The sequence below is a fragment of the Podarcis vaucheri genome (genome assembly GCF_965113315.1).
Source record: "Podarcis vaucheri genome assembly, chromosome: 6".
Lineage (NCBI taxonomy): Eukaryota > Metazoa > Chordata > Lepidosauria > Squamata > Lacertidae > Podarcis > Podarcis vaucheri.
Window position 1 is genome coordinate 67,329,083 of NC_138764.1, and position 21,741 is coordinate 67,350,823.

General features: G+C 41.2%; 1 protein-coding gene across 1 annotated transcript in view; it reads left to right on the plus strand.

Annotated features, from left to right (window-relative positions):
- Positions 1-16,107, plus strand: part of LOC309534725 (interleukin-20-like) — a gene marked incomplete at both ends in the record, with an annotated part of 38,575 nt that extends 22,468 nt beyond the window's left edge. Inside the window, 5 exons of the mRNA XM_082227034.1 lie at positions 12,601-12,776; positions 14,050-14,112; positions 14,461-14,613; positions 14,904-14,978; positions 16,027-16,107. Coding sequence (XP_082083160.1) covers positions 12,601-12,776; positions 14,050-14,112; positions 14,461-14,613; positions 14,904-14,978; positions 16,027-16,107 — 548 coding nt within the window. The remainder of the gene's footprint in view (positions 1-12,600; positions 12,777-14,049; positions 14,113-14,460; positions 14,614-14,903; positions 14,979-16,026) is intronic.
- Positions 16,108-21,741: the final 5,634 nt, after the last annotated feature.

The window sequence follows — 21,741 nt, forward strand, 5'->3', positions numbered from 1 at the left end:
TTTAATAAACAGTTTTGTAAACAGGATTTGTAAACAGTTAAAGTTGTTAGTAGGATTGGAGTAACACTGGTAGTTTAATGGTGAATTTCGGATATAATGGAGATGTAAAAGATTTGGATTATTATAAAAGATGCAGGAGGAAATGACTAACAACAGGACCCACAAAGGGGAAGAAGTCCAGAAGATTCTTTGGAGTCTTGATTTTATGTTGTATGTTGGATTTGTGAGTATAAAATGTTAATTTGAAAAACCAAATAAATAAATTTATGAAAAGAAAAGAAACTTTGCACCCAGGGCAATTGCTTCTGTGCCCCCCCCACACACACATACAAAAAGTTAAAAGCACAATAGAATAGACTGAAACAAATAAAAATCATACATTGAATTAAAACACTAAGTGCTAGGTATCCAGCAGTGTGTCTGGACATTTCCTCCTATAAGAGGCCTGTGCATGTCTCCCATATATAGACATAGCTGTTTTGTGCTATTCCTTTAATACTGTGCATTCATAGAATCATAGAATCATAGAGTTGGAAGAGACCACAAGGGCCATCGAGTCCAACCCCCTGCCAAGCAGGAAACACCATCAGAGCACTCCTGACATATGGTTGTCAAGCCTCTGCTTAAAGACCTCCAAAGAAGGAGACTCCACCACACTCCTTGGCAGCAAATTCCACTGTCGAACAGCTCTTACTCTTATAAATCCAAGTTACTCATGCTTGGATTTATAATCCAAAATTATTGTACCTTCTGGGATAAATTCCTGTCAGCTTTAATTTGATAAGGGAACCCTTTCAAAACAATGGTGGTACCAACAATGTTGGGACATTTTGTTTTTTTGTATTGGTTTAAAATGAAGTTCATTGTGACACCTTTAGGACCCTGGTTGTATTTACTAGGTGCTGGGGGGTGAAAGGGCCTCTCTCTCTCTGTGTGTGTGTGTGTGTGTGTGTGTGTGTGTTGGATTCTGTACTCTGAAATTGTTCTTACTTGACTCATCACTTTGTACTCCTCTACAAAATGCTATATGGCCCCCATGCTTGGCTAGCAGTAAGAGTGAATGCCAAGTGGACATGTCTGCTCCTGTACAAAGTTGCTGGAAGTGAGCAGGTAGTCAGTCGGTGGTGCAATGGGAAAAGGTGTGTTCATGGAAAGAGTCCTAAAGGGACAGGAAGGTCAGGAGTCAGGAAGGTCATTTTCAGAAAAAGAAAGAAAAGGGAAAGTCCGTCTCATCACACATGTTCTTCGAAGCATCACTTCCTAATGCCACATTAGCATTCTTGGGTGGGTGTTTTGTTTTTGTTTTTGCAATAAAACACATTTCAGTGCCTGAAAAACTAAATTTAAGGGGTCTCAGATTTATCGCATAAAATAACCTTAAAAGTGCATCTTATTCCACTTGCAGTGTGGTCCTCTATTGAAATTAATCTGGGCCTAGTATTGAAAGTCAATGCACAGCAATATACCTGAAGCTGGCCATTTTTTACTGCCTTTTTTTTAAAAAAAGCAATTTCATTTCTAGATCAGTTGCACATCAGTATGACATTCTGAAATCCTGAAATGCAACTATTATGAGCAACTGTTGACACTGTAAGTAAACTGGCAGCCAATTGTTAAAGGCAATATTGAAATCCTGTTCTTATATAACATGGTGACATAAGAATATAATATGAGCCCTACTGGATCAGACAAAAGACTTTTCTAGTCCAGCATCCTGTTTGCACTGTGGCCTACCAGGTGCCTCTGAGAAGTTCAGTGTGGCATACATAGTTCTCCACCCCGCCTGACAACCTGACAACCACCCAGTGAACTAGGTGAGGCTGAGAACTAGTAATTGGCCAGAAGTCCTCCATTGGGCTTCTTTGCTGATTGGGGTCTCCATGGCCTTAGCCCAACACCTTTCAGTGGTACTGTACCATACTGGCTGTCATACTCGCTTGTGATGTTCCAGCCTTGCATCAGGGCAGGGGAAAATTAATTTATTGGGGATTAGAATGACATATTTCAACATGTCTTGCATTGTTCTTTCCTTTTTCCTGATGTACTTTATGCTTCCCTCTACGTCAAAGTGATGATGTAAATGAAGCTGGAGATAATTCCACAGCAAAGAGTATTTTAAAAAAAATCCCAGGAATAAGCATCCTTCCTTGAATAAGGAATCTTCTGTATCTATCTCTGGATAACACAGGATGAGATATGATGTAATGTGCAAAGGGAAAAAATAATGCAAGTGAAATGTGAAAGGAAGGGTAGAAAGACTCTTACTTCAGAGAGGAAATTACACACCATCTCTTTTATTTGGTGGACTAAGTATCATTGGAAATACAGTGCAGGTGTCAAGCAAAGGTGCAAACTGAGTTTCTCAAAATCTGACCTTGCTTCCTCCTTCCCACAAAATGGATACTAGGATATAGGGATGCAGGTGGCACTGTGGTCTAAACCACTGAGCCTCTTGGGCTTGTTGATCAGAAGGTTGGCAGTTCGAATCCGTGTGATGGGGTGAGCTCCCTTTGCTCTGTCCCTGCTCCTGCCAACCTAGCAGTTCAAAAGCACAGCAGTGCAAGTAGATAAATAGGTACCACTGTGGCAGGAAGGTAAATGGCATTTCCGTGCACTCTGATTTCCATCACAGTGTCCCATTGTGCCAGAAGCATGTCAAGTGCAAGTAGATAAATAGGTACCGCTCCGGTGGGAAGGTAAACGGCATTTCCGTGCACTGCTCTGGTTCACCAGAAGCAGCTTAGTCGTGCTGGCCACATAACCTGGAAAGCTGTCTGTGGACAAACGCTGGCTCCCTCGGCCTAAAAGTGAGATGAGCGTTGCAACCCCATAGTCAACTTTGACTGGACTTAACCATCCAGCGGTCCTTTACCTTTACCTTTTTACTAGGATATAATTATCAATATTATCCAAAAAGGAGAATTATTTATTTGCATGATCATACTATGTTTTGAAATTAATTAGCATTTAGACTGTTATTGTAATGATGTATTAATTTGTGTTTTTTTGTTGTCATGTTATCCTGTTGTGGACACATTTCTGTGGAAAAACGCCATACAGACTGAAATAATTAATAAAGGACGGAAGGAAACCAGGATTTAGACATTGCAATAGCCTGTCATGCTGATTCAGCAGTTGTGGCATGTGCTTGACAGCAGGCTTCTATGCAAATTAACTTCTGAATCAAGACCCATGTCTCCTTTGACAGATGCTACAAACTGTTCCAATTTCTGCATTCATTCATACAGCACGTTATTTTATCTATTTTCAAAATAAAAAAATTCCTTCCAGTAGCACCTTAAAGACCAACTAAGTTAGTTCTTGGTATGAGCTTTCATGTGCATGCACACTTCTTCAGATATCTATTTTCAGTTATCCAAGAGTGCCCGGCACTACCCAGGAATTTTTAATGTGATTTTTAAATGGCTAGTGTAGTTTGTGTGTTTGGATCTATCATGTCAAAAAACAGGTAAAGTCACATTTTGGTCCACTATCTTGATTCAAAATGGTGCCCAGCACCCAAATGTCCACAAAGACTCCCACCTCAGGAACCATCATGCCAAATTTAGAAACAATATCTCAAGAGGCAGCCAAAGCTATGGCCCAAAATGGGCAAAGTCACATCACAGGGACCCTTGTGCTGAGTTTTGTGACACTATCTCAAAAGGTGGCTGAACCTTTGCCAAAAAATGGGAGAAGTGATGTTTTGGTCCACCATCTTGATTCAAAATGGTAGCCAGCCAAGTTTGACGATGATATCTTGAGAGGCAGCCGAACCTACAGCAAGCAAACAAATGGAGAAACCATTTCCCAGTTTATACAGCAATCAATCAAACAGCCTCCCCATCAAATAACACAGTGCTTAAAAGAAACAAAAAATGCTGGTAAAACCAGAAAGGAAAATTTACTTCAAATGCCTGCTGAAATAGAAAGGCCTGCATCAAGTACTTGAAGCTCTGCAGGGAGGGCAGGGGCTGTACTGCAACCTTCTCCACCACCTTGCCCAAGAAGGGGGAATTTGTGATTGGGCTGCCATAAATGACAGTGTTCAGGGTGGGCTTCTACAGGAGTGGACACACTACCTCCTATTTCATATCCTCCAACATTACTCTGACAAAAATCGGGACGCACACCTTTTGGTGCCACACTCTTGCGGGAGCCGGCTGACTTATGAATGAGTGCAGCACCAATGCAAATGCCAGCACTGGCTGCAAGTGCCAGCTCATTCTTCTTCCTGAGTGTGGTGGTGGCAGCGCTAAAGGGGGGAACAGGTCATTCTAGGATCAGAGGCCGAGGTGGCTTCTGTAATTCCGGGATGTCCCAGGAAAATCGGGACAATTGAAGGGTATGCTAAATAAGGGCAGCAGGAGCCTAATACAAATGCATTCGCCATCCGATCAACTCTCCCCAACAGGTTTTCACCAGCCTGAAGAACAAGAGGGCAAGAAGCTGGTCACATCATTGCAAGGGTTCTTTCCATATCACCAGGCTACACAAACAGAAACTGGTCCAATAAAATATACTGGACACCTTGAGTGGATTTGCAAGAACTATAGCATCCAAGGTGCAATGGGGAGCTGATCAATGTTATAAAATCATAGAATTGTAGGGTTGGAAGGGACACTGAGGGTCATCTAGCCCAACCCCCTGCAATGCAGGAATCTCAACTAGATGATACATAACGTAAGGCAATCTGGAGCTGTCACCACCCAACTCAGCTGAGGCCTAATCTCCCCAGAGCAGCCTGATTCACTTCAGGATTTAGCTCAATCTACTTAGAGGTTTAGCTTCTTCATTAGCTTCCTTTTATTTTCCAAGCACAATTCTAGGTACCAGTTTTAATGTATAAAAGCCTAAACCAGGGGCAGGGAACCTCACACTGGGGGCCAAATTTTGAGCCTCCAGGCCTCTTTGTTTAGCCCTACAGACAACCCATCTCGCCAGTCCTGTTCCATCCCCTCCTTGAGTCTTTTGTCTGGCAAGAACTTGTCCTTAATGTGGAGGAGGGAGACATTGGGGAATGTGTAGACAGTTCTGGCTATTGCATGGCTGGGATGCAGCCTTCTGTACCAAAGGCAGGAGTTACATTCATTGCCTCTGGCCCTGCTCAGCACTGGCATGCAGACCCCAGAAACTGGCTTGTGTGGTAATGTGGCCCTGAGTTTAAAAAGATTCCCCATCCATGGTCTAAATAGTTTGGGGTCAAGATGCCCAACCAACAACTCCTGCCCTAGTACCCTTTCACTGGTATTGCTGTTTCATTATATTTGGACAGCAAAGGTAAACAACTACATAGGATGGAGCAGGGCTAGCCTACAACTATGACCAGGTCTTTTTGAACCAAGCAAATACGGGATCCAAAACTCTCCATTCTATTTGCAGGTGGTGAATTTTTTGGCAGGAAGAGGGCATGTTGCCAAATACAGTCGTCCCTTGGAAGTCAAATGAAATCTGTTCTGGAAGTCCGTTCGACTTCCAAAATGTTTGGAAACCAAAGCGTGGCTCCTGCAGCCAATCAGATACCATGGAAGCCCCATCGGACGTTGGGCTTCCAAAAATAGTTAACAAACCAGAACACTCACTTCCTGGTTTGCGGCATTCAGGAGCCAAAACATTTGAGAACTAAGCTTTTGAAAAACCAAAGTACAACTGTAGTCTCAATTTGGGAATCCTAAAAAAAGACCGCAGTATCTAACTAGTTCTACAAGTACAAACACTTTTGACTGTGCAGTGAAACTTCCTCTCATTCTCTTTTCCCAGTGAGTGCCCCTCAAATATATTCTGGGTTTTCTTCCAAGGCTTCAGAGCAGATTTAGTGGGTGCACCATAAGTGCAGGGACAGGAGAGGAAGTGAAGGTTCTGTTATGCAGAAGAAAGTGATTTGTGCTAGCAGAACTCTTTAGCTGGATACCACTCAAAATTCGCTGGAAACTTTTGAGACATGTTGTCCCAGTAAATACTAAATGAAAATTAGCTTACCAGAGGATGAAATAAGCAATGGGCTAAGAGAACAGAACTGAAACAGAAAGAGCCAAGGCTATTGGGTGGAGAGGGAGTTCAACTTACTACTCAATTTGGGGCTGACTGCTGACATTTTCCAAAATTTCCGGGGGAGCCCCAAAAAAGAAAATTATTATAAAAGGTATCAGAAAATTTCTGGAAAACTTCAATCAATGTTTTTTACAATGTTTTTAACTGTTTAGTTAAATTCAAAGGTGACATGTATCTGTGTTTTCTTTCTTTATCTCAAAGTCCCTCCCTTTCTCCATGTCTTTACTATGTCTTTAGATAAAGCAAGCTATGAATGACTATGCAAAACAGGATTGAAAACCAAAATTCAGACGCAAGTGAGATATGCAGGATTAGGGGGAAATAGGGTTCTTAGTATTACTGCTATTATTGAACTGTCATCCTTACTTGCTGAAATATCTCCACTAAATGTTCACCTGCCTCCTACCACCTACACATCCCACTCACCGTGACCACTGAAATGGAAAAACATGTCTTCATCTGCTTCACTGAAACTGTTTCATCACAACTCTTTCCTAACTTTTAATGGGTCAAAGAAATGTATCTCTTTATCTCTCTCATCAACTCACAATGAGCTAACAGAGGAAGCAGAACATTTTCCAACTCCTACTACTCAAAAGTTGCAAGGTACTCAGGCTTCCAACAGGTGCCCAGGAGCTAAGAGTTTTGCTTAGTTTTTTAACACACCTGTACCATCTTTTCCACATAAAATCAATCCTCAACTCAGATTTCAAATATGACATAGTGAGTGCAAAGTGTAACGTTGGAGGTGCTGAAGTGAATCAAAGCCAAAACTGCTGACAAGGTCCACTTTGTAAGATACCTGCATAGGGTTAACCAAGGTCATCTATTTCTTTCTATTTCCTGAGATCCTGTATAACTATATACTTCAGTTTGATTATATTGTTCAGGAGTTGTTTTATTGTTTTTAGGTATTCCCAGCCTTGAAACTTTGGGATTGAGGTGGGTAAAAAAATATAATTCTCTTGGTCATCTACCTATCTCATTTGTATCCTGCTTTTAAAAATAATTTCTTGCCAAAGCAGCTGACATCAGAAAGAATAATGAATATTTGAAAAGAAAAGAAAAACAAGCACATCAGTAGAAAAATCCTGGAAACCAGAACAGTCTTCAGAGTCCATCCAAAAATGAGAAAAGAAGGTATTTGGTAGATCTGTACACATCTCATTCACCCACCACATAAAAAAAGAAACAGCTTGTATTCCAAAAATTCTGTGAATATAGAACAAATGAAATGCACTACTTGGGCACACCCCTTTTGTAAATACATCCTTCTAACCCTGAACCTCTAGAGCAGGGGTTAGCAAACTTTTTCCATAGGGGGCTGGTCCACTGCACTGTCCCTCAGACCTTGTGGGGGGCCAGACTATCTATCTGTCTGTCTATCTATCATCTATCTATCTATCTATCTATCTATCTATCTATCTATCTATCTATCATCTCTATCATCTATCTATCTATCTATCTATCTATCTATCTATCTATCATCTATCTATCTATCTATCATCTATTATCTATCTATCTATCTATCTATCTATCTATCTATCTATCTATCATCTATCTATCTATCTATCTATCATCTATCTATCTATCATCTATCTATTTATCTATGAATTCCTATGCACACTGAGAAGGGGACAAGTAGTCCTATCCCCCAGCCCCAGCTGCCTTCTCGGTTTGCAGCCTGCCTCATTCGCCAAAGGGCTGGCGGCGGCGGCACGAAATGGGCTTCTTCCCTGCCTAGAAAAAGAAGGCGCTGCACTTACCTTCCCAGGGGCTGCCACCACCACAACCACCACCGCTGCTGCTTCTTCTCGTGAAGCAGTTAGGCAGAGCAAGCTTGTCCACTCTGCTCTCTGGCCCACAGGAGCACCAGGGCAGTGGCTACGGTGGCGAGAGAAAGAGGCTGCCAATCAAACACTGCAACTGGTTTACCTCAGTGCGGCGTGGGGATGTCTCTGCCAATCAAACGCCGCTCCTCTTCCTCCTGTCGCCATCTCTGGGAATCTCGTCTTTGCGGCGGGTTCCAGCTTCATGGTGCAGGCCAGATTCAGGACCCAGGTGGGCCTGATCCAGCCCGGGGGGGGGGGCGTAGTTTGCCAACCCCTGCTCTAGCGACTAGCATCTTTCCATGTATTGTTCAGAGGCATGGTGAGAGAATACGGCTTTCAGTAACACCCTCAAAAAACCCAGATGAAGTTAGTTGAATTGAGGTTCCACTTAAATCAATGGGACAAGTTACGGTTAACTTGCCTCTTTGATTTTTATTATTATGATGAATATTATGTTGTGACAATATGTGGCAAAAACCATTATACAGCAAACATCCTTGTTTCTCATGTAACAACAAGCAAACAAACAAACAAATAAGTGAAATAAAAAGGGGGGTTAAAAAAATCAAGGAAATGACATATGAAGTGGGGAGAGGGTCAACATAACAAAAACACTATAATATAATGAATAAATCCTGATGGCAGGATTTAAATAAACATTCACATTATTAGTATTAGAAAATGTTTAGAAAATAGTGAAATATTATGGTGTATTTACTTTTATTTTTATGTTTTTAGGCTTGATGTTATGTTATTAATAACTTTTTCTGTTAGGAAATAGCAAAGTGGGTGAAAAGAGAAACAAACCAGAAGTGGAAGTTGGGGGAAGCCCTGGAGGGGAGGGAGGGAGGAATATAGGTAAATGTTAAGAATTTTGAGATGTATGTAATGAATGAAAAAGAAAAATGAATAATTAAAAAAATACAATGAATAAATTAAAAGGAAAAATATCATCATTCCCTTGCCCCATCAATTTCAGTAGAACCCAAAGTCAACCAATTTACAGCACACTCCTAACCACTTCTACTCAGAAATAAGTCCTGTTTAATTCAATAGGGCTTACTCTCAATATTCTGGATACAGCCCCATGTCTCTTCTGTAAATGGGCATGACATAATGAGGAAATGATGGATCCAAGTATCCTGGAGACAAAAGCACATCCTGCAGCTGAGTTAAATGATGTCAGAATGTCACAACATACTCTCAGGGAGGGAAGCTGTAGTCTAATTGTGTCTAATAGATGCAACAAGTTGGAAATTGCCTGGCATCTGAAACACAGGAAATTATGAAGGCTCAGGGCATTTCTTGAAACCTAGCTTGCTCTAAAGTGGGAATGAGGGACAGAAGCCCAACAGGCACACAAATCAAATGTATTGATCTCATTGGTATCAATCCCAGCATAGTTCAAACATAGTTCAACAGGTGACTATCTTAAACATGCATAAACAGTTTTAAAAGCTACACAAGTTTTCTTCTTCAAATGAACACACAGAGTACAACTGCTTCATTCAAATAAGCACACAATTATAAACAATAGTGAATACCTGTCATATTCGCTGGATTGATTTCTCCTCCAAATAGGGGACAAATAAGTGAACACTGGCAATTTATGCTCCTGTTTTCATCAAAATTCTCCAACATCCATACTCAGGAACATGTACATCTCTGGTTATTGTGAAATATAAAAAGTAATTGCATTTGGGAAAATTGCAATTGCTTGAGAAACTTTTCAAAATGCTGTTTTTGTTCCAAGATGTGCTTGCACTTTCACAGGTTTTAGGCGCATAGCTAAAAGAATGTCATGCATATGAGACAACATTCGGTGCCTCCAGCCTGCCAGTATTTTTGTGGGAGAGATTCAGGAATATAGCCAAACTGTCAACCGCCCTGAGATCTGCAGGTAAAGGGTGGTATACAATGGAGGAGGAGGAGGAGGAGGAGGAGGAGGAGGAGGAGGAGGAGGAGGAGAAGAAGAAGAAGAAGAAGAAGAAGAAGAAGAAGAAGAAGAAGAAGAAGAAGAAGAATTATTTTAGGTTTGTACATCTGAAGTGGATTAAGGCTCTCTTCCACTCCAGCACAATGAACCTTTTCTGTTTGAAGAGTAGTGGGGAAATGCATTGCAATGTGTTTGATGAACAAATGATTAATGTGAAGACATGTAAACACCATGCAGGCAAATCAGGGTGATGGCTTATTCTCAGAATCCTCCTCCCCAGAACTGGCCCCTGTGCTAGCCTCCTTGCCTTCTGGAGCTGGCATGCCAGGTGGACCCTACCCCCCCCCTGCCCGCCTGCAAGTTCTGCTCAGTGCACAAGCTCTGGGATAATGCTGTGACAGCTCGTAGGGCTGTCCAGGTGTCCACGAAATCTTACAAGAGCATCTCAGTGCCTGCACACTGAGCAGGACTTGTCCGGTAAGCAAAGCAGAGAGCTTAAGAGTTCTTTCCACTCCAGGAAAACTGGATACAAAACAGCTTTTAAGCTCCCCGTCTTGCATGTGTTTAATTTGCACAACTTCAGCCAGACGGCTTTCAAACAGACAAGGTTGAGAATGAACAAGTTAATTGTACTTAAGATGCTGTTGCACTGTACGAACCAATAGTTATTCTTTAGCAGCTGCAGCAGTTCATCAATTAGGCTGCCAGTGATGTCAGAAAAGCCACACACACTATCATTTCAAATGATATCATCCATGACACTCTTTTTCTTTTCTTTGCCTGGGCATACATATCAGGAAGCTCCTCGAGATCTTCCTTTTCCAATATGTGTACCAACATGAATTTTTCACTGCAGTACACACCTTGGATAATTCATTCATTGTAAAGCACACTTTTTTCCAGAGAAAAAATGTCTGAGGATATAAAAGTTTTACAAGTAAAGCTATATTGGTTGAGATCTTTTTAAACCCAGCTAAATATCAGTGTTTGATATTAATTACTGTGAAATGTCAGAGAAATATATTGGGAAAGTTCTGTTTTGTTTGTTTGTAAATTTGACAGGTATACTCTGAGAACTCCAGGGCATAGAGAGCTATTTTAAGACATCTTCATGACATCACTTGCTACTTACTCATGACTCTTCATTTTTCTTTTGGGAACTTTTTTAAAAATATGCAAATGAAGCACCAGAGAGAAATTGAGAGTAAAGACTAGTCCCCACCCACAGGTATGTCAAAGGAAATTTCCTGTAAAGTCCTTCATATATATAAAGGGCCAGAACCAGGTAGAGACAATTATCCATCACTGCAAATCACAGCATCTAGGTAACTAAGGTAAGCACTGTGTACTTATGTGTCAGATGTAGCTTATATTAGCTTGAAATCTGAAGGCAGATATTTTACAGATTATAAACAATATATTTCACTGTTTACAGGATGAACAAGTCTTACTCTTTTTCTTTTTCTATTAACATGAGTTTTAGTAATCTGTACCAAGTTCTAAGTTAATTTTCAGGTGTTTTTTTACTATTATAAAAAATTAAATATAGGTTTAGATTTAGATTTAACTAGAAGATAATTCTATTCATGTCAACGCAACAACCTTGCAAGTTAATGTTTTAGGAGTGTAATATTAAGTCCTATGAATTGAAATACATCAGCCTCTCTGAGTTGTGCTCTAGGATGTTTTGTTGTTTTTTAAAAAGAATCATTTTATTCAAAATATGTGATTGTAGTAGTAACTCTGATGTCTAAACCAACTTTTTCTAATATACTGATACTGAAGGCTTTATATGGAATTAATATGGGAGATTACATACACATAATATACTTGGTTCAGAAAAGGTCAGACACAACTAGGTCCCATTGAAATCAATGGGATAAAGCACTTCATTAACTGAGCTTACCTGTGAACCAATTTACATTTTATGCCATGCTGATGCAAATTCCTCCCACCACAACAAAAACCCACTAGGAAGGATACACTTAAAAAAAACCCAATAACTCTCAACATGTAAAGGTGCCTAGTAAAAGATAAAATGTAAAGCTTAAGTCCAGTGGAAAGCGACAATGGGGTTGCGGCAGTCATCTCGCTTTCAGGCCAAGGGAACCAGCATTTGTCCACACAGCTTTTGGGGTCATGTGGCTACCATGACTAAACCGCTTCTGGCACAATGGAACACTGTGATGGAAACCAGAGCGCATGGAAATGCCATTTACCTTCCTGCCGCAGCGGTACCTATTTATCTATTTGTACTGGTGTGCTTTCGAACTCCTAGGTTGGCAGGAGCTGGGACAGAGCAACGGGAGCTCACCCCATCATGGGGATTCAAACCGCCAACCTTCTGAGGCTCAGTGGTTTAGACCACAATGCCTAAAACCACAACTGCCCTGCACTTATCTTTTTGAAATTTAACAGGCTCCACCCCTTAGATGGGCATTAATTATGCCTGCAAATGTCATCCAATTCTTCCCCAAAATTAAAATGATATAGGTATTTGTTTTTTCATCCACTGTAATCAATGGAGAAGACATCTTAAGTAGCAGAAAGTGAGGCATAATGATCTTCTTCTTTAGATCCAAGGTGACATGTAGGGCATGTTCAATGAATAAAATAAAATAAAATAATCTGTACAACCCTAGTAGTTTCAGTTTACCGCATTGTGGGCATCAGTGATGCAAATAATATTTTCCTCTTTAAAACTTGATTTTGAGAAATGTTTAGCAGTTTGACTACACTTCTTCATCAGCAGACCACTAAACCATCTCTGTCTTTTTACAGGAGTGGATTATCAAACAAAGATGGATATACGTTTTTTCTCTTGCTTTGTTCTTTCGTTTCTCTTTGGCAAAAGTGTGACCACAGAAGCTCAACAATTCAACTTTGGCCAATGTGAATTGAGTGGCGTATCTCTGCGGGAACTAAAGGACTATTTTGGTGCCATCAGAGAAACGGTGGTAAGTATCACAGGACAACCTACATTTGACTTTTGGTCATTGATCTGAAATTTGGTGTGCATAGGAGATTCATTGTCCTGATCAATGAAACCAAGATGAAAATAGCATTGATGTCTGAAACACATCATGTTTTGACATTGATTACTTAGAATTCCTAGTATAATACTTAACCAAATCATTTAAATGAAAATTCCAATGGAAATATATACATATATTATTTAGATAAAAAGTAAAGGGACCCCTGACCATTAGGTCCAGTCGTGACCGACTCTGGGGTTGCGGCGCTCATCTCGCTTTATTGGCCTGTTTAACCCACAGCGCCACCCGCATCCCTGGTCCCTGGTTAATTCCCTGGGTTAATTCCCCAGCACCTCCAGTTAACATGACACCATTGCATTTCAGGAAACTGAAGGTGTGTCCCAGGCAGCTGTCTCACATCCATTTTTTCTTCAACTACATAGCACTTTCTACCAGCCTGATGAGGCAACAAACTGAGTGGAGGTTGCTAAGGAACATCACCATCCTGATCTCTTTTCTTGCACTATTTGCAATAATAAGAGAACTGAAAGAGCCAGTTTAAAAGCTAGTATCTTCACTGGAAAGTCAAAAGTCAACTTGCATCTATATGTTGATAATTTTCTGTCTCTGCTTCTCAATAAAATGGTTTTTAAAAGTACTCTAAATAGATGTAGCTCACCAAGTTCAATAATCTCCTCAGACACATACCATATACCTAGATAGTCAAGTAACATTAGTGGTGATCAGAAGAGAAGAAGGTACTAGGTAAAGTTGAGACCACACAAAGTTGGGTCATAGACCTCCCTCTTGACTACAAATTCTGGAACAATTTAGCCCATGGGCAATCCCTACCTTGAATAACCTAGATGGATCTGGTGGTATTCAATAAACTTTATTCTAAAGCACAGAGGAAGAGATTTTAGTCAGAATTTGGATATGAAGACACTGTGTAAAGGAGTAGTTCCTTTAGGTAAAAGAGTTCATGTTCCTTTAGGTCAGGCTTCCTCAACCTCGGCCCTCCAGATGTTTTGAGACTACAATTCCCAGCATCCCTGACCACTGGTCCTGCTAGCTAGGGATCATGGGAGTTGTAGGCCAAAAACATCTGGAGGGCCGAGGTTGAGGAAGCCTACTTTAGGTGATCATGACAGCTACCCATTTGTGGCATCTGTAATACCTGTCTTTCACACTACCTCCCCCCACCTTCCAGTTTTGTCTTCTACTCACATGATTTCTCTTCTTTTTGTAATTGCAGCAAACACAAGATAACAGGACTGATGTGATACTGCTGAAGGAAGGTGTCTTACAAGATGTTCCGGTAAATATTGCTTTTTTAGCACACAAGAGTGCTCTGAGTGGCTAATTTCTGAAGGTCAAGAATGCATATTTAGTTCATGAATAGTTAGTCCTATTAAGACAAATTACATTCAGAAATCTAAAATCACTCCAGGTTGTTCTAGATCTGTATTTCCCCTCCTGAATTTTGTCATGTCATGTCTTGAAAGCGCACACATTTGTCTTAGAGGATTCAGTGCCCAGGAATCAAATATTTACACATATATATGTGAACTAGACCCTTGACAGCCTTATTAGCTATTTGAGCCCACAACTGAAGGAAATCTGAATTTGACCATGCAAACCACATATTTTTTCCCCCTTGTTTTAGACATCTGAAAGCTGTTGTTTACTCCGCCACCTGCTGAGGTTTTATGTTGAAAGTGTTTTCAGACACTATGAACCAACAAGCAACTTGCTTAGAAGGAAAACCAGCACTTTGGCCAATGCCTTCCTCAGCATCAAGACAATTCTGAGAAAGTGTGTAAGTATGATTCATGACCCTGACTCTTGTCATTGAAAAGTGGGCTTTTCAATGCACCCTGATTCCAGAAATCCTAAATGGTCACAGGAATAGAGATGCATTTTTACAAAGTAAGCAATACAGCTGTGCTGGTAGTTAAGAGAGGTGGGCACCTGCACCCAGGGTTCTTTCTAAATCCAAATGTCAGTGCAAAGTTCAAAGATGAAAGTAAGATAAATAGTTTTCAGCCTTGTTATTATACATGTAATTATCCTAATCATTTTTCCTCTTGTGCTTTTTTGGGAAATCAGCATGATCAAAACAAATGTTCCTGTGGAGAAGAGACCCATAGAAGATTTAAACTTATACTGGAAGAATACAAAACGGTAACTTGTCTTGCTTGTTTTCCCCTCTCTGCTATTTAAGACTGAGTTGTTGCATTAATAAATACACATAGCCAGATCTGTCAGGAAGCTTTTGGACTTTGGCAGGGTCTCAGATATATTGTCTATTTGGTCTACTTTGAGCTAGACCAAAAGTAGATTCTGCATCTCTCATTTCTCTACATATCGGAGAAGCATGCAAGTGAGGCCGCCATGGAATGGGGTTGTCGTACCACAATCACAAGGTACAATGCCGGTTTCCCCCATAGCACATTGAGACGACTTTTCAGATAACTTATTGTGATCTGAACCACAAAGATATGTAGGAGGAGGGCAGAAGATAGGCAAGAGGAAGGGGGAGGGGATAATTCCTGTTTAATATTCCATAATTAGGAAGGCAATCACCCCATTATACTACTCCTTGGTGCTTCGGACAGAATTAACACCACACTGAACTATAACTGTAAGGTCTATGAATGTGAACTGAATAATAAGATGAATAGCATGTTCGGCCATTTGCCCTACATCCACCGATCTCGTCTCACATTTCCTGCTTCCACATATTACCATGACCTGCAACAACAACAAATCTGGGACCAATTTCATGACATGAAAACCACAACTTAATAATGTCTCATGATGAGAGAAATAGCCAACATTCAATATTTAAATGCATGTAGTTAATAATAGTGTGAGAACAGTATTGAGAGTGATCCAGTGAATATACTGAATATACCGCATTATCAATGATTTTTACCAAAATATATAAAATGTGTTGTTAACACTGTACTTAAATATTTAACGGTTGTCAATGTCTTTGTTCAGTTGTGCAACCTTTCTAATAGATGATCATATGTTCTTATCAAGGGTATCTCTATTACCTTTTAATATAGATTACGAATTAAAAATTTGGAAATATAAGACTCTATAAACAACGTTAAAGGGAAATCAATTTGGAAGCCAACAAATAATCCATTTACAGCCATTACCCTCCTGTTTGCTTATATATTTTTCAGTAATGAACATATGAAATTGCTTTTCTCTTCTGCAGCTTGATAATAATGTAGCAGCAAACAAAGCTCTTGGAGAGATGGACCTTCTTTTTGCCTGGATGGAAGGATTCAAGAGCTAACCACACCGTAACACAAGCTTTAGAACATCAAGAAATGCAACAGTTGTTTTTCATTTCAATAACGTAAAAATATTGATATTTATGTATATTTATTTGGTACTTCTCAAAATGAAAGATGGTCTATATATATATTAATATAACAATAATATTTATTTATTTATTTTGGCATCTTTTTTTTTAAAAAAAAAACACATTTTGTAACAAAAGTTGTCCAAATCCTTGGTAAGATGTAGCTTCAAGGCTGCTGGACCAAAATCAATCAAACAAATTTAAGGCAAATGAAGATTTGGACTGCCTACCGTGCAATCCTAGCCCCTGATCTGTGCCACTGGAAAGAGGATAAGGGAGAAAAGTTCCTCCACTAGACTTCATTTGCCTTCATTAATAGCCTTCACCATATCCTAACCAACTCCAGTATCAAAGATCCAGAAGGGTTAGAATTGCCATCCTTGTAATTTTGAAAATTCATAAAGCATTAATATTTCAGAATGAGGAGGCGCTAATAAGCCTCCATCTGCCTTACCCAAAGAGTTACCATTAACCAATTACTTGACCCTGTAACAAAATTTGTCCTCGTGCATTTCACTGTTATTATAACTACCGGTAATTGTTCATGTGGTTATTTTTCTTACTTTGTTATTTAAAATGTATTTATACAAAAGCATATTTAATTATTTCATTTTTAAAACATGCAAGAGTTATAATGTATTTATTAATTATTAACAAAGACTGGTACCAACCTATTTTTATCTTAAATGTCTGACATTGTTTGGAACTCTGAATTTATTTTTATATACAGTGTAAATGTTTTTATCTTGCCTAAATAAAGATGTGATATTATTTTTATAATGATCTAGATGTATTGCTTTTTTAGTCTCTGAATAGACACCTGTTTATTCATTTATTAAAATTACACCACACTTTTCCTCCGAGGAGCTCTGAGCATTGTCCATGGTTTACTGTCTCCCCATTTTATCATCACAACAAGCCTGAGAAACTTGAAAAATGCCCACCCTACAATGAAGCTCGATCAGCCGCCAGCCACTGCATTTTATATCAAACATTTGCAAACAGAACTGAACATAAGCAGCTTTTGCCAAATTACAAATTACATAAATTACACATTTACAAATACTAGCCCTTCTTTTAATGGTAAAAGGTAAAGGGACCCCTGACCATTAGGTCAAGTCGCGACCGACTCTGGGGTTGCGGCACTCATCTCGCTTTATTGGCCGAGGGAGCCGGCGTACAGCTTCTGGGTCATGTGGCCAGCATGACTAGCCGCTTCTGGCGACCCAGAGCAGCGCACGGAAACGCCGTTTACCTTCCTGCCTCAGCGGTACCTATTTATCTACTTGCACTTTCATGTGCTTTTGAACTGCTAGGTTGGCAGGAGTAGGGACCGAGCAACGGGAGCTCACCCCGTCGTGGGGATTCGAACCGCCGACCTTCTGATTGGCAAGTCCTAGGCTCTGTGGTTTAACCCACAGCGCTACCCGCGTCCCTATTTTAATGGTAGCCACTAGAAATTTTTCAAACTTCACAATTACCAGTTTATCTCAGTCCACAAAGAGAAAAGTCATTTAGAAATCAAATAACTGCCCTTTATAAGATAATAATAGCAATACATGATACACACACACACACACACACACACACACACACATCTCCATATTAACATACATGTTAGGGGGAAAGCTGGAAAACGCCGCCGCCTCTTCCTTTGCTTCCCTCGGAGGAGGAAGGGGAGTGGGGGGGATTGGGGCCCCCTTCTCCAGCAGTTTCAAGAGAAGAGGAAGACAGGATTGACTTGCAGCAGAACTCCGAGTTGCCAAGTTATGAGGTGTTAGGAGAAGGAGAGGGAGAATTGCCAGCAGAGACATCCTTGGAAAGTATAGAAGCGCCACTATCCCCCCACACACATCGCTCACTTAGATTTCAAGAAGAAGAAGAGAAGAAGAGTTTGGATTTGATATCCCGCCTTTCACTCCCCTTCAGGAGTCTCAAAGCATTCTCCTTTCCCTTCCTCCCCCACAACAAACACTCTGTGAGATGAGTGGGGCTGAGAGACTTCAGAGAAGTGTGACTAGCCCAAGGTCACCCAGCAGCTGCATGTGGAGGAGCAGAGATGCGAACCCGGTTCCCCAGATTATGAGACTACCGCTCTTAACCACTACACCACACCCGTAGGGCCACAGGCTGTTGCTGGGGAAAGAAGGAGAGGAGCTCTGAGTGAGCAATGTCCCTATGGAGTTAAGGACTCGATTCTTTGTCTCGCACCACAAGAACTGAATAAAACCATAAATACGAACTTTCTTGCTTCTGCCTTGATCCTTGATTCTGCCGGCAGAGGGTAGAATCCTCCAAGCCTGACAATATATGATTTTAGGATGTAATTCTCTTAAAAGAGCACTCAAGTAGGGTAGTGAGAAGGCATCGTTTTCCATTCTGCCCTCTATTTGTCACTTGCAGCACTGTTTTTCATAGAATAATAATAATAATAATAATAATAATAATAATAATAATAATAATAATAATAATAATAATAAATTATTTATACCCCGCCCATCTGGCTGGGTTTCCCCAGCCACTCTGGGCGGCTTCCAAAAGAATATTAAAATACTATGATACATCGAACATTAAAAGCTTTCCTAAACAGGGCTGCCTTCAGATGTCTTCTAAAAGTCTGGTAGTTGTTGTTCTCTTTGACATCTGGTGGGAGGGCGTTCCACAGAGAGGGCGCCACTACCGAGAAGGCCCTCTGCCTGGTTCCCTGTAACTTGGCTTCTCGCAGTGAGGGAACCACCAGAAGGCCCTCGGTGCTGGACCTCAGTGTCCGGGTAGAACGATGGAGGTGGAGACGCTCCTTCAGGTATACTGGACCGAGGCCGTTTAGGGCTTTAAAGGTCAGCACCAACACTTTGAATTGTGCTCGGAAACGTACTGGGAGCCAATGTAAGTCTTTCAAGACCGGTGTTATATGGTCTCAACAGCCGTTCCCAGTCACCAGTCTGGCTGCTGCATTCTGGATTAGTTGTAGTTTCCGGGTCACCTTCAAAGGTAGCCCCACGTAGAGCGCATTGCAGTAGTCCAAGCGGGAGATAACCAGAGCATGCACCACTCTGGCGAGGCAGTCCGCGGGCAGATAGGGTCTCAGCCTACGTACCAGATGGAGCTGGTACACAGCTGCCCTGGACACGGATTTAACCTGTGCCTCCATGGACAGCTGTGAGTCCTTCAGGGGCACGGTTACCCCATTCAGGACCAGGGAATCCCCCACACCTGCCCGCCTCCTGTCCCCCAGAAACAGTACTTCTGTCTTGTCAGGATTCTATCTCAATCTGTTTGCCGCCATCCATCCATAGAATCATAGAGTTGGAATAGACCACAAGGGCCATCGAGTCCAACCCCCTGCCAAGCAGGAAACACCATCAGAGCACTCCTGACATATGGTTGTCAAGCCTCTGATTAAAGACCTCCAAAGCAGGAGACTCCACCACACTCCTTGGCAGCAAATTCCACTGTCGAACAGCTCTTACTGTCAGGAAGTTCTTCCTAATGTTTAGGTGGAATCTTCTTTCTCGTAGTTTGGATCCATTGCTCCGTGTCCACTTCTCTGGAGCAGCAGAAAACAACCTTTCTCCCTCCTCTATATGACATCCTTTTATATATTTGAACATGACTATCATATCACTCCTTAACCTCCTCTTCTCCAAGCTAAACATGCCCAGCTCCCTTAGCCGTTCCTCATAAGGCATTGTTTCCAGGCCTTTGACCATTTTGGTTGCCCTCCTCTGGACACGTTCCAGTTTGTCAGTGTCCTTCTTGAACTGTGGTGCCCAGAACTGGACACAGTACTCCAGGTGAGGTCTGACCAGAGCAGAATACAGTGGCACTATTACTTCCCTTGATCTAGATGCTATACTCCTATTGATGCAGCCCAGAATTGCATTGGCTTTTTTAGCTGCCGCATCACACTGTTGGCTCATGTCAAGTTTGTGGTCAACCAAGACTCCTAGATCCTTTTCACATGTACTGCTCTCAAGCCAGGTGTCACCCATCTTGTATTTGTGCCTCTCATTTTTTTTGCCCAAGTGCAATACTTTACATTTCTCCCTGTTAAAATTCATCTTGTTTGTTTTGGCCCAGTTCTCTAATCTGTCAAGGTTGTTTTGAAGTGTGATCCTGTCCTCTGGGGTGTTAGCCACCCCTCCCAGTTTGGTGTCATCTGCAGATTTGATCAGGATGCCCTTGAGTCCATCATCCAAGTCGTTGATAAAGATGTTGAATAAGGCCGGGCCCAAGACAGAACCCTGCGGCACCCCACTAGTCACTCTTCTCCAGGATGAAGAGGAACCATTGATGAGCACCCTTTGGGTTCGGTCAGTCAGCCAGTTACAAATCCACTGAGTGGTTTTTGTTTCTCTGCAGTTCGTCCAAAAATGATATTGTTTTTCTCCCTGTCCACTGTGGTATGCAAAATTGCAGAATTTCAGTAGGAAGCTATTGGGTATCTATCAATTGGAAACAAAGCAAGATGTCCACCCCAAAACCTTTGCAGGTGCAAAGAATACTACAAGCAGCTTCGTCCTGGTAAAATAATACCACTTGGAATAATACCACTACAATTCAATCTAAGATCTTCCCCAGCATTATTTTTCTAGAAAAATAGGTTCCAGAATTCACCATGAATGCCCCCCTTGTTCTCTTTCCTTTTTTGAAATAACTTTTATTTGATTTTACAAGTGCAAACCTATAACCATACAAAATACATGTCCTTATTTAGAGATTTCTCTGAATCTCCAGACTTCCCACCATCCCCTCCATGGGTCCTCTTGTCAACGTTTTCGGCTGCATATTATTTCATAATCCATATTTTATGTCTCTCCATATTGTCCATGTCTCCCTTGTTCTCTTATAATGACAATGGTGCCCACCTGAGAGGTGCCAAAACTGAGTTCCAAGCTGAAAAAAGCCCTCATCTTCCCTTTACATTTGGCCTTTAGGCAATTCAACACTAATGCCACACTGCAGCAGACTAGAGCCAGGTGAATAGACAGCAATTTTGCAAGGGTTATCCTGAATGGCCTGATCCTATCAGCTACTCTTAACAATTCATAATGACTGACGTTAACAGCCTCACTTTCCATAGGAGGACAGTTGCCATCAGTCCCTGGCCCAGTGAATTGCTGTCACAGCAGATGTTTGACCACTGCTTTGCCACTTTGCACTGTCACTAACACACACACAGTAACTGCACTGCATAAAACTGTTTAAGCAAAGAGAATGAAAGACATCCTCTGTATTCTATGTTTGTGGTGTTTCTGGCTGTGGAATGTAATGCACTTCTCTCACACATACAGATTCAGTATGCATGGAAGTGGGGAAGGTAGATAGATGTTGTCTGGCAATTACGGTAATGCAAAGCTGATTTGACTGAAGTGGTATGTTATTGTGTGAGAAAGATAAAGCCAGTAGGTGGCATCAGGCTCCCAACACTACACTGAGGGATAATTCTTTCAGTCTCCGCAATCGGAGTTTTGCTTGTCAACATTGTGTCCCATGCACAAGGGCCCAATGGCCACAACAATAACATCTACGGAGAAGAATAGATTTTGGTACAGGCATTTGTTG